This window comes from Odocoileus virginianus, chromosome 30 (genome assembly GCF_023699985.2).
Source record: "Odocoileus virginianus isolate 20LAN1187 ecotype Illinois chromosome 30, Ovbor_1.2, whole genome shotgun sequence".
Taxonomy (NCBI): Eukaryota; Metazoa; Chordata; class Mammalia; order Artiodactyla; family Cervidae; genus Odocoileus; species Odocoileus virginianus.
The window spans coordinates 28,702,077-28,714,883 of NC_069703.1; the positions used below are offsets into that span (position 1 = coordinate 28,702,077).

Sequence of the window (12,807 nt, forward strand, 5' to 3'; positions counted from 1 at the left end):
CCTGGCTCGGTGGGCTAGCAGAGCTGGTGGCAACTGTGCCCACGTGTCTCAGGGGCCGGGCCTGGCCTTTTCACCCGCTGGCACGGCTTCCACCCATTCCTCTGGGCCTCCAAGTGGGCTGGATGGGGCAGAAGGACGTGTGGATTCTCACTGGTGCAAAGAGTCAGCTCCAGGGAGACATGGATGAGATGAGTGGGCCACGTGCAGGGGCAGGAGCACTTCCTAGAGGCATGGACCTCTGAAGGTGGCAGTCTGTGGCTCCTGGCTAGGACAGTAGGGTGGCCATCCTCTCTGGTGGAAGGGGCCCTGGCAACCCCTTCAGCTCCCCTTCCTTTCATCCTGCAGGGAGAAGGACAGCCTGGCCCACAGCCTGCAAGCAGCCAAGCAGCAGGCCGAGAAGCTACAGCAGGAGTGGGAGAAGCTGCAGGTGGCCCAGGAGCAACTGCGGCGCCAGCGGGACCAGCTGGAGGAAGAGCGGGAGGACACAGTGCAGGACCACACGCGGACACGCAGGGAGCTCGAGCGCAGGCGAGTCACTTCTGGCTCTCTGCCAGGGCCGCTGGGCTGGGCCCCGGGGCCCTGGCTGTCCCTGGGGGCTCGGGAGCACTGACTGTGTGCTGGATCTCCTCCCTGCACCCCTTTGCTGTAGGGTCTTCTAGCCAGAACCTACAGGAAACTGGGGCTCGGGCAGGTAGAGTCATTTGCCAGAGATCAGAGAGCTGGTAGGAGGTAGAGTGTGGATGATGATAATAACTAATAAAACAGGAGTTACTTTGTTGTTTGGTCAGCCAAGTGTCTGACTCTTTGCAACCCCATGGACTGCAGCATGCCAGGCTTCCTTGTAGTTATATTAGCTATATGTATAACATTTATATGTAACATTAATATAACAGTTATATATAACTTCACATATAACATAAAGTAATATATAACATTCAGTTCAGTTCAGTCGCTCAGTCATGTCCGACTCTGCAACCCCATGAACTGCAGCACTCCAGGCCTCCCTGTCCATCACCAACTCCCAGAGTTTACCCAAACTCAGGTCCATTGAGTTGGTGATGCCATCCAACCATCTCATCCTCTGTCATCCATATTATTTAATTAAAATGTAACATTTTATATGTAACAACATTATTTTAATAATATTATTTTAAAATTTAAAGTTATACTAATAAGACTAATACTAACCTTACGAAGTACCAGACACCATTTTAAGCATTTAGATTCTCTTATTTACCTTCATAATAACTGTGTGATATAGGGGGTGTTATTAGCTCCATCTTATCAACAGTGAAACTGAAGCACAGATAGGTCATTTAACTTGCCCAAAGTCACACAGCTAGTTAGTAGAAGAGCCAGGATTTGAACCCAATCACTGGGGCTTCAGAGTTAACCTCTTAACCACTGTACTGTTCATTTATAAGTAGAAGTGACGTTTAGTACGTTGTGGCAGTAGATATTATCCTTGCTTCTGAAGGCCCTTGGGGATGTGTGTCAGGTTACAATAAGGATACATGTCCTTTCAACAACTTCATGAGGTGGGTGTTAGCCATCTTACAGATGTGAAAACTGAGCTTCAGAGCCCCTGTGGGTGAGGCTCCTGCCTCGTGCCTGGCCCCTCGCTGCTCCAGCACGCCTGGCTGTGGGAGACTGAGGGGAGTGACCTGGGGCACCCCCCTGCCCTCTGTCCCATAGCCACAGACAGCTAGAGCAGCTGGACGGGATTCGTTCAGGGCTGGCGAAGGAGCTGGTGGAGGTGCGGGAGGCGCTGAGCAGTGCCACGCTGCAGCGGGACATGCTGCAGGCCGAGAAGGCCGAGGTGGCCGAAGCGCTGGCCAAGGTGGGTCCCGATTCGCCACCCTGCCACAAGCCCCCCTCTGCCCTGGGCCCCAGGCCTCCTCCCTCTGGCCACAGACTGACCCCCTCCTGCTGGACTCAGGCTGACCTCTGACCTGGACCATAAATGGACCTCTGATCCCGGCCATAAATGAACTGCCCTCTAGGCCTGGTCATACCTCTGCTTTTCCGGATGCTTCTGGGGCAGGGTCTGTGGCTCGGGTCGTCCAGCCCCATCTCTGGGCACAGGTCCTGGGGTCTGTGAGGGCTGGGGGCACAGTTCTTGGTTGGTGCGTGTCCCGCTCCCTGTGGTCTAGGCCCTGAGCAGGCCCACCCGCGACGCCACTCCAGTACCCTCTGACCTCGGGCTGTGCCCTGAGGCAGGAGCCAGCTTTCGTCGGCTCTTGCGCAGCTCTGCACAGGCAGCAGACCGTCTGCAGGGATTCTTTCCGGCTCATGTTGTGTCTCTCTCCTCAGGTCCCCGCCCTGTCTGAAGGCCTTGTCTCCCCCCTCCACTCCCCCACCCATCTCTCTGCCTTTCTCCTCATCCTTCCGCATCTCCATGTCCCTCGAGTCTCTTCCCCCCTCTCTCTGCCTGACTGGCTGCTGGTCCCAACCCTGCAGGCAGAGGCCGGCCGTGTGGCACTCGAGCTCTCCATGACCAAGCTGAGGGCGGAGGAGGCCTCTCTGCGGGACGCCTTGTCCAAGCTGAGCGCCCTGAACGAGGGTCTGGCGCAGGACAAGCTGGCTCTGAACCGCCTCGTCGCCCAGGTATGTCGTGGGCTGGCGGACCCTCCTGCCTCGCCCCCGCCCCCCGATCCTCAGAGACCCCACGGAGGCGTCCCCAGGCCCAGCCCACCTCTCCTTGGACACCTCCGTCCCTCTGTCTTGTTCTGTCTCTTGACTCCCTCTGTCTCCTCTCTCGTGGTCTGGCAGAAAAGAAGGTCCGCAGGCCCTGCATCTCCTCCCCAGTGGTCTGATGGCCTCCAGCCCTGTGCTTGGCCCTCGGGAACCTCCCCTCCCCGCCCAGTGGGGGTGATTGATGGGTGGGCCCCCTCCCGGGACAAGGGCTGGGCTTGCCCCTGCTCTCAGCCCCACCTGACCCACAGCTGGAGGAGGAGAAGGCAGTCTTGCTGGGCCGGCAGCGGCAGGTGGAACAGGTGGCTGCTGCGTCTTGGGAGGAGCAGGAGCGGATGCAGCAGGAGCGGCTGGAGCATGAGGTGGAGCGGCAGGGCCTGGAGGGCTCCCTGCAGGTGGCGGAGCAGGCACGGGAGGCGCTGGAGCGCCAGCTCCCCGAGCTGCGCCATGAGCGCTGCCGGCTGCAGGAGCAGCTCACCCAGGTGGGTGGGGGGGGTGCGGCGCTGGAGGGCTTCTAGGCACCGGAAGTCACAGGCGCTGGAGCCTGATTCCCAGCTGAAATCCAGCCCTGCCTCTGCAAGCTGGGACCTGGAGCAAGCTCCCCAAAGCCCCCATGCCCCGGTGGCCCCATCTGCAACGCAGGGATGATAGTTCTTATCCCAGAGGGTTGTTCTGAAGAGTGCACCATGTAAACACTTGGAGAAATGAGTCACCATTTAGTAAAGATATGATAGTTGGTAGAGAAGTTCAGAACTGGAATCTTAGACATGCTGGGAAACCACAGCTGTAAGGAACCTTAGCGTATCTGTCCCAGAGGGCCTGGCTTCCTGGGAAGGGTCGCTAGCAAACAGACCACAAGGCGCGGGAGCCAGGGTCCCAGTTCCCTCTCTTGAGGCCTGCAAGGCAGCTTTCCTTTGATCTGTTCTATGTATTCACCTCTGGACATTTTGTGGGTACAACAAGCAAGGGTTTGATTACTGCCCAAACTGAGCGAGGACCCTCAGGTTTGCATGCAGTGTGCACTGCAGGTCCAGAGAAGGCTGTGATTTGTCCAAGTAAACACAGCACATCAGGGTAGACCCTGGGCTTGAGCCTGGTCTCCTGCCTGCCAGGCTGGGGCTGGGTCAGGCCCGGGGCTGGGATGCTTCAGGATGAGCAGGGGAGACCCCAGGGGTGGCGCTCACGGCACCTGGTGGGGGCCAGCTCTCCCGGCAGCTGAGCGAGCGGGAGCAGCAGCTGGAGCAGGCCCGACAGGAGACGCAGCGGCAGACGGAGGCACTGGAGCAGGCAACCCGGGAGAAGGAGGCGCTGGCCAAGGAGCAGGCCAGCCTGGCGGTGCAGCTGGCGGCTGCTGAGCGTGAAGGCCGGGCCCTGTTGGAGGAGGCCGCACGCCTGCGGTAAGGCCTCGGGCTCTGCCCAGTCCCCTGGGGGGGATTGGCCAGGGTTGCCCGCTGACCAGCCCCACCCACGCATTGGCCCACAGGGGCAGTTACTTAGGAGCCAGAGTTCAGGCTTCCCCGGGGAGCGTGGACCTGGCTGGGCAGGTAGGCTGGCACCAGGCCCTGCCTGGCCACGCCCTGGAATCCGCTGGGGCCCAGGGGGCTCAGGCCTCAGGTATTGCGTGTGCTGCAGCTTGGAGAAGGAAGCCCTGGAGAGCAGCCTGTTTGAAGTGCAGAGGCAGCTGGCGCAGCTTGAGTCCCGGCGGGAGCAGCTGGAGGCAGACGGGCGGGCCCTGCTGCTGGCCAAGGAGGCCCTGACCGGTAGGCAGGCCTGGGGCAAAGGGCAGAGAATAGCAGGCTCTGACCCAGACTGTACCCCGTGGAGTTCTGGGCTCTCCCTGAAGTTGGGATCCTTGGCTTCGGCTGACCTGGCTCCCAGCCCCTCCTCTTTCTGGGCTGCGGGCTCCTCATCTGACAGTTAGAAATGAGGAGCCCCACCTCCTGAGACTTCACCAAGACAAGGTGAGGGAAGCATGGCCTTGGCATAATGCCTGCTGTTTATCATCATCAGGACCTTCAGAGAGTCCTGAACTCTCTGTGGAGCCAGCATCAGCTGCTTTCATGATGACTTTCACTGCCCCCAGTCTCTGAGCTTGGAGTTTTTTCTCGCTCAACAAACATTTACTGAGCACCTCAAGAAGGGAAATGCCGACAGACTCTGGCAGACCTCCAGCCCCCAAGATGGTTTTTAGATTGTCCAGAGTAGGGTGCACCCTTGTCACGGTCGTTTTCATTAGCGCTGACAGTCCTCCAAGGATACCGTGGCAGTCAGTCATTAAAGGTGGCGTCTTACGGAAAGCTGCGCTGCCTTGGGAGGCCACCTGTCTCCTCTGAGCCTCCCTGGGAGGCTTTCTCATCTGGGAGTCGGGGGTAAGCCGCCTAGTTGTGATGTGAAGCTGTGATGTGCCCGCCAGGTGCCCACCAGAGTAAGCACTCAGTGACGGGGGTTGCCGTATGTTTGCGTCCTCCCCATTTTGATGCCATTCCAGGTCAGTAGGGCCACTGGGCCCATGCAGCAGCCGATGGGGACACTGTGGCCTAGAGAGGGCAAGGAGGTTCTCTACGGGAACTCAGCCTTGATACCAGAGGGATGCTTTCCCCTCTGGGACTTTGCCCCCGTGGCTCCCCTGGTCCGAGTCTGCTGGCCCACTGGGGAGTTCCCCTCCAAACCTGACTCCATCCCATCTCTCCTGTACAGGGGAGCTGGCGGGCCTGCGGCAGCAGATGGCAGCCGCAGAGGAGAAGGCTGCTCTGGACAAGGAGCTGACGGCCCAGAAGCTGCTGCAGGCTGAGCGGGAGGCCCAGGCCTCTCTGCGGGAGCAGCGGGCAGCCCATGAGGAGGACCTACAGCGACTCCAGCGAGAGAAGGTTCGGGCACTGGCTTGGGATGGGCTGGGGCGGGCTGGGGCTGGCTTGGGGCAGGCTGGGGAGGGCTGGGTGGGGGATGGCTCTGAACCACTGGCTTTAGCTCCTCTGTGACCTCAGGCAAGTCAGCCTTCTCACTCTGCCTCAGTCTCCAAATCTGTGAAATGGAACTTCAGTTGTGTTTCAGAAGCCCTGGGGGCAGCTGGGAGGATCCATCAGTGGCCCCTTCTTATCAACCATGCAGATTCCCAGGCCCCAATCTGTTCTAGCCCTAGTGATCCAAGGCAGGAGGTCCACAGACATGTTTGGAAAATGCTGATCTAATGTATAGCAGGAAAGCACTTTAATTTGCGAAGAAGTGCTATTTGCATTTGAAAGTAAATTCTGGGGACCAGAGTACATAGGAAAGTGAGGGCCCAGGTCACTGAAAGAACAGAACAGAAGTATCTAAGAACACTGGCTCTGGAGCTGTATTGCCCAGGCTTAGACCTGATCTTGGCCACCTGCTGCTTTTGTTACCAAAGGTCTCGCCTTCACATCCTCATCGTAACCATGGGGGATGGTGATAGTCTGAGGCTGGCCAAAAAGCTTGCTCGGGATGGTGCGGCACACCTGAATGAACTTTCTGGGCAGCTGAACCACAGGAAGGGCCTCACACAGAGCAGGCGCTTTGTGGGTGCTGTGTGGTGGTCACTGCGCTGAAACGCGCCCAGGTGGGCCTCTGGGCAGGGCCCTGCGTCACCCATCTTGGACTGGGCTGCCTCTAACAGAGGGTTCGGGCTGTGGCCCCCTCCGCCAGCGGCCCATGCACCCCGTCTTCTTGGATTTGGGTGGATGGAGTCCCCATTCCCAGCAGGGATGGCACCGAGTTTTAGGCAGGCAGTCTTCACAGCTGTTAGGACAAGTGCAGGGCCAGGCGTCCCCCTCAGGCCCCGGGTGGGCTCTGCCTGTGGGTCTCACCCACCCAGTACTGGGGGCCAGACTCCATGCCCACCCGCCCTCCCCCTGCACCCCCAGATTCAGCCTCTTAAAGTCAGCACATCTGCGGCTCTCAGACCCAGGCCTCCTCAGTCCTCACAACTGGCCCAGACCCCTAGTCCCAGGCCTTCTTCCACACTCTGCATGTGTCCGTGCTAAACCACTTCAGTTCTGTCCGATTCTTTGCAACCCCATGGACTATAGCCCGCCAGGCTCCTCTGTCCATGGATTCTCCAGGCAAGAAGACTGGGGTGGGTTGCCATGCCCTTCTCCAGGGAATCTTCCTGACCCAAGAATCGAACCCGAGTCTCTTACATCTCCTGCACTGGCACATTGGTTCTTTACTACTAGCGCCACCGGGGAAGCCCACGACAACCCAGTGTTCTAAACTTCAGGCTGCCCCTTATCACCCTGGCTTGAGACCTCTGCTGTCCCTAGGAATCAGATCAGTCCTCCCTAACGCCCACTGGTCTGGTGTGGTCTGGCCTGACTGCTGCCTGTGGCTCTGGCCCTGGCCTTCTCCCTGTCCGCCTTGTAATTCGAGCTCCAGGGACCGTAAATTATCATGGTTTCCCTGTTCGTCTTCCTCCTTCCTCCGAGCTGTCTCTGGGGCTGTACTCTGGCCCAGGATCCTTTTTCTTTTTTCTCTGCGTGACTGACTCTGCTCATTTCCTCCAGGAAACATTCTCTGCCCCTGCTCCACTCAGCCCCCATCCTCCCAGCCCACTAGCCGCTGCTCCTTGGGGCTTGTACAGCCCGGCATGTCCCCGGCACAGCCCTTCCTCTCAGCCACCCCACCGGCCCCGCGGCCCGGCCGCCCCCGAGGGTGGAGAGCGGCTGCCCGCCAGGCCGCGTGGGTCACGCGCACCTGGGTCCGGCCCTCAGGAGGCGGCGTGGCAGGAGCTGGGCGCAGAGCGGGCTCGCCTGCAGGGCCAGCTGCAGCGGGAGCGGGAGGAGCTGCTGGCCCGGCTGGAGGCCGAGAAGGAAGAGCTGAGTGAGGAGATGGCCGCCCTGCAGCAGGAGCGCGACGAGGGCCTGCTCTTGGCCGAGACTGAGAAGCAGCAGGTGCGTGGGCTCCGGCAGCCGCCCCCTGGGGGCTGGACCCACTCGCCGCCCAGGCTTTCGGCCAGGAGTCCTTTCCTAGGCCTCGGTTTCCTCAGCGCACAGTGGGAACTCAGGGGGCGTTCGTGAGGCATCGCCGAGACCCCCATGTCCAGCGGGTGGGTCTGGCACACGGCGGGAGCTTACCAAGTGGCCACCGCAGTCTTGACACCATGAGTGTTGTTCCTGAAAAGTTGACCCCCTGCCCCCACCCCTCCTCCACCCTGGGCCAGGCATGGCATCCCATGACCGCCTCCAAGCAGCCCCCACAGAGCCTGTGTGCGGCAGCTGACCCTCCTCAGAAAGAACTGACCCCTGACCTACCTGTAACATAACAGACAGGGCAGGCTGCATCCATCTCTTCTCACCTGCCGTGTCACCCGGGGCAGGTCACTTTACGTCTTTGAGCCTCAGTGGCCTCATCTGTAAAATGGGAATAATGAAGGCCCTGCAGGGTGTCGATCGCCCAGGTTGTGTCCGTGTATAGGTTGTTACCGCTGTCATAGCAACAGTGCAACAGCTCTTTCCTGGGGCTGCGCCGTGGCCCTGGCTCCACCTGCGGTGGCCCGGTCAGGCCCCACGCCCCCCGGGGAACCGTTCCCAGGGCAGGGTGGGAGAAGGCCCGAGCATCCGCGCAGGACCTCACAGGGCCCTGAGCCCTTTGCTCCCGCCTCTCCCCAGGCCCTGTCCCGGAAGGAGTCCGAGAAGACGGCGTTGTCTGAGAAGCTGATGGGGACGCAGCACAGCCTCGCTGCTGTCTCCCTGGAGATGGAGCGGCAGAAGCGGGACGCCCAGAGCCGCCAGGAGCAGGACCGGGTAGGGTGGGGGGGTGGGGCGGAGCGGAGGTGTGGCCCCGGGCGGGGTGGGGCTCGGGCTTGGAGGCGTGACTGCCCAGTGGCAGCTTCCAGGCTGTGCGGGAGGCGTCACCCTTCCTTGGGGGTCCCCGCTGGAGGGAGAGGGCACAGCTGGGCCCTGTGAACCCCTAGTCTGAGGGAGAGGAGCTGCGTGCAGAGCACCTGCCGGGTGTCAGGAGATCACAGAGGGCCCGACCGGCCGGTGTGCGGGGCTGCCCTGGGAGCCGACAGTGGACAGCGTGCCCCGCTGGCCCAGCTGTAGTCAGGGGCGGGCTGGCGGGGACAGGGCTGGGGCAGACACCACAGCGCCAAGTCTGAGGAGCCATCGGTCCTAGAGCACCGTGAATGCTCTGACGTCTGAGCTGCGGGACCTGCGGGCCCAGCTGGAGGAGGCCTCCGCGGCCCATGCCCAGGAGGTGAAGAGGCTGCGGGAGCAGGCCGGGGACCTGGGCCGCCAGCGGGAGTCCTGCCTGCGCGAGGTGAGCCGCCTGCCCCGTCTGCTCACCCCTCCACCGCAGCACAACGCTGGGGGGCCGCTGGGGGCCCCAGAAGGTGCCCTTGAGAGGGAACGAAGGCAAAACGGAAGCAGCAAACATTTATTAACGGCCTGCTGTGTGTATGTGGAGCTTGAGCTCTCACAGAAAGGTTGGTGGGGTCCTCGCCTTCTTAACTCATTATTGACCAGGGGATTTTTGCAGAAACTAATGCCTGTGGCCAGCAATTTGTAAGTGAATATTGAAACGTCTTTGGTCAATGTATCCAGGTAACAAAAGTTGTATTAATACATCTTTGGTCAGTAACATGTTAAGGCTGATCTGTAGGATGGCCGATCTCTTTGGGGGGCTGTGTTGCACGGATGTGGCAACTTCTCCAGCCGGGGACCACACCCGTGCCCTCTGCAGGGGAAGTGTGGAGTCTTAGCCACTGGGCCGCCACAGAAGTCCCGCAGGGTGCTCTTGATGGATGATTAGGTAGTAGTATTAGTTGCTCAGTTGTGTCTGACTTTACAACCCCAGGCACTGTAGCCCACCAGGCTCCTCTGTCCAGGGAATTCTCCAGGCAAGAGTATTGGAGTGGGTAGCCGTTGTGCTTTCTAGGGGCGCTTCCTGACACAGGGATCAAACCCAGGTCTCCCGCATTGCAGGCAGGCTCTTCACCATCTGAGCCACCAGGGAAGCCCTGATTGATGATTCTTTCAGGCCAGAGCACCCTTGACTCCAGCATGCTTTGCCCCGAATCATAACCTGCTCACCTGCAGGCCCAATCGCAGCAGAGGGATGGGCGGGCGCCCTGTGCCCGGGGAGACGGGGGTGGGCGGGCGCCCTGTGCCCGGGGAGACGGGGATGGGCGGGCTCCCACCCAGCCCATGGGAGACGGGGATGGGCGGGCGCCCTGTGCCCAGGGAGACGGGGATGGGCGGGCGCCCTGCGCCCAGGGAGACGGGGATGGGGCGGGAGCCCTGTGCCCGGGGAGACGGGCATGGGCGGGAGCCCTGTGCCCAGGGAGACGGGGATGGGCGGGCTTCCACCCAGCCCATGGGAGACGGGGATGGGCGGGCGCCCTGTGCCCAGGGAGACGGGGGTGGGCGGGCTCCCACCCAGCCCGTGGGAGCCTATCCCCCGGCTGTGGACACCCGCTGTCCTCACAGGCAGAAGAGCTCCGGACCCAGGTGCGCCTGCTGGAGGAGGCGCGCAGCGGGCTGCGGCGGGAGTTGCTGGAGGCACAGCGCAAGGTGCGGGAGGGCCAGGACGGCCGCGAGGCCCAGCGCCAGGAGGCGAGTGAGCTGCGGCGCAGCCTGAGTGAGGGCGCCAGGGAGCGTGAGGCCCTGCGGCGCTCCAACGAGGAGCTGCGCACGGCCCTGAAGGCAGCGGAGAGCGAGCGGGTCAGGTGGGCCGCAGCTGCCCACCCCACCCTTCACCGATCCCTGCCCCTCACGTTCCTCAACCTCATCCCTGGGACTAACTCCACCCCCAGGGTTTTGGGGGAATCGTACAGGTGGGGTGTCCCTGCCCTCGGACCAAGCTCAGACTTGACTCGTTTGAGGTGATTTTCCTTCCCTGCAGGAAGGGGAGTGGTGGTGGCCAGTGGGGGGCGTCCAGACCCCGGCCCCACCTGCCGGCACTGCCCCGGAGGCCAGTGTGCGTTGCTGGTCCACCTCTCCCCGCCGAGGGCCTGCTCCCCGTCCCTGGAGGGCTCCGCCCAAGGGAGGACTGCTTGGCAGGCGGCACTGGGCACCTGTAGGCAGGAGGCTCCCAGAGCCCCTCCAGAAACCAGGCAGAAGGGCTGGTCCCTCAGGGTACCCTCCCCAGGGCCTGGGGCCACCTCTGCCCTCTGCCCCCTCCAGCCTGAAGCTTGCTAACGAGGACAAGGAGCAGAAGCTGGTGCTCTTGGAGGAGGCCCGGGTGGCTGTGGGCAAGGAGGCCGGGGAGCTGCGGGCCGGGCTGCAGGAGGTGGAGCGCTCGCGGCTGGAGGCGCGGCGGGAGCTGCAGGAGCTCCGGCGGCAGGTACACCCCTCCCCCTGTCCCCCCGCTGGCACTTGCTGTGCGCCCCGAGTCCACTGCACCCCCTTCCTGGAGCCGAGGCCCCTTCTGTATTTAAAACCAAGGGCTTGAACTGTAACAAGGCCTGTTACCTGTCCTTGGCATTAATGGATGGTCTTCGAGGAGTCCTCAAACCCTGAAACTGTGTGCGTGTGTGTGTGTGTACGTTTGTGTACACATTTGCTCACATATCTTCAAAGATTGGGTCCGGGGCTCCTAGCCAGTTCTCAAAGGGATCTGTGAACAACCGGAGGTGCAGATCCCATGAACTAGGTCAGGAGCTGGCAAACCCTTTCTTGTAAAGCGCCCAGTAGCAAATATCTCCAGGCTCCTGGGCCTGTCTCTGTCACGACTACTCTTCTCTGCCATCACAGGGAGAAGGCTGGCCTGGATGGTGCCTACATGAGTGGAGTGTGTTCCATCAAAACTTTGCCTGTGGACATTGAAATTTTAATTTTATATACTTTTCATGTGTCAGAAATATTTTTCTTTTGCTTTTCTTTCAACCATGTAAAAATGAGTCATTTTTAACTACTAAAAAACATACAGACCATCTTTAGCTCAAACCGTTACAGAAACAGGTGACTAGTGCAATTTGGCCTGTGGAATCTTGGCCTGCAGTTTGCAGAGCTCTGAACTAGATGACCTCCAAGGCCACCAACAGCAGCAAGCACTTACCAAGTGCCCGCTGTATGCTGGGCACTGCACTGGGCACTGAGGTCTCAGCTTCCCCTCTCCAGAAGGCCAGCAGGACAGGAAACAGCCCCCTTTGGCACCCAGGCTCTGCCTCCCCCAGAGATACTACAGCCTGAATAACAGATCCCGCCCACCTTCCACCAATGCGCCCCTCTACCCAGGCCCCCTCCTGTTAGGCTGAAGTCCTGGGAAACCGCAGGAATCTCTGAAGGGAACTCACATCTGTGTGCCAGGCTCTTGCTGGGGTTTTGTGTGCCATAGCACGTTTTCAAGTTCCCTTTGCTACAGTGCTTCAGGGTATGTATGCCTCATCCCCACCTGCTCCTGGGGAAATAGGGGGCTAGAAACATCCCTTTGATTCTACTTGTCTGAGATCAAATCCCAGCGTGCTGCTTGTGGGCTGTGTGACTTCGGGCAAGTCACTTCACCTCTCTGAGTTTTCATTTTCTTGTCTGTTAAAGAGGGATAATGTCAGTAGCTATCCTGTGTTAATGAGTTCACATGACCAGAGTACTTAGAACAGGGCTGGACTTGTGGTAGACACGCCATAAAAGTTAGGCATCATTGTGGAGGTCAAAGATGACCGAGAGTCCCGGCCCTGCAGAACTCCGAGGGGCTCAGCACTCCCTGCCCCCGCTCTCCGAGGTAGGTAGCTGTGATTAGGTGGCACCCTGAGCTCACTGGTGCCCAGGTGCCTGGCCTGGCCTGGCCTGGCTGCAGTTATCAGGCACGGGCTTCCAGTGGATTAGGGTTGTGTCCAGTGTATGTATCCCTAGAGCTTCCTAGGTGACTCAGTGCTAAAGAATCCGCCTGCCAATGCAAGAGGTATAAGAGATGTGGGTTCCATCCTGGGTGGGGAATATCCCCTGGAGGAGGAAATGGCAGCCCACTCCAGCGTTCTCGCCCAGAGAATCCCATGGACAGAGGAGCCTGGTGGGCTGCAGTCCACAGGGCTGCAGAGAGTCCGACACTGAGCACGCGTGGCCGTGGTCTCCAGAGCAGGGGGTCCCGGGGATCCCGAGTCCCCTCTGCCAGGTTTAGGCCGGGCAGGTACCGGGGCAGAGCTGGAGGACTGCTGCT

At 60.5% G+C, this 12,807-nt stretch overlaps 1 protein-coding gene across 1 annotated transcript in view; it reads left to right on the forward strand.

The window, feature by feature from the left end:
- The window catches only part of CROCC (ciliary rootlet coiled-coil, rootletin), a 54,749-nt gene that overhangs the window by 25,602 nt on the left and 16,340 nt on the right, over positions 1–12,807 (forward strand). Inside the window, exons 16-27 of the mRNA XM_070458445.1 lie at positions 346–528; positions 1,696–1,840; positions 2,461–2,607; positions 2,946–3,176; positions 3,898–4,091; positions 4,327–4,454; positions 5,392–5,561; positions 7,422–7,601; positions 8,319–8,453; positions 8,827–8,970; positions 10,140–10,378; positions 10,836–10,995. Coding sequence (XP_070314546.1) covers positions 346–528; positions 1,696–1,840; positions 2,461–2,607; positions 2,946–3,176; positions 3,898–4,091; positions 4,327–4,454; positions 5,392–5,561; positions 7,422–7,601; positions 8,319–8,453; positions 8,827–8,970; positions 10,140–10,378; positions 10,836–10,995 — 2,056 coding nt within the window. The remainder of the gene's footprint in view (positions 1–345; positions 529–1,695; positions 1,841–2,460; positions 2,608–2,945; positions 3,177–3,897; positions 4,092–4,326; positions 4,455–5,391; positions 5,562–7,421; positions 7,602–8,318; positions 8,454–8,826; positions 8,971–10,139; positions 10,379–10,835; positions 10,996–12,807) is intronic.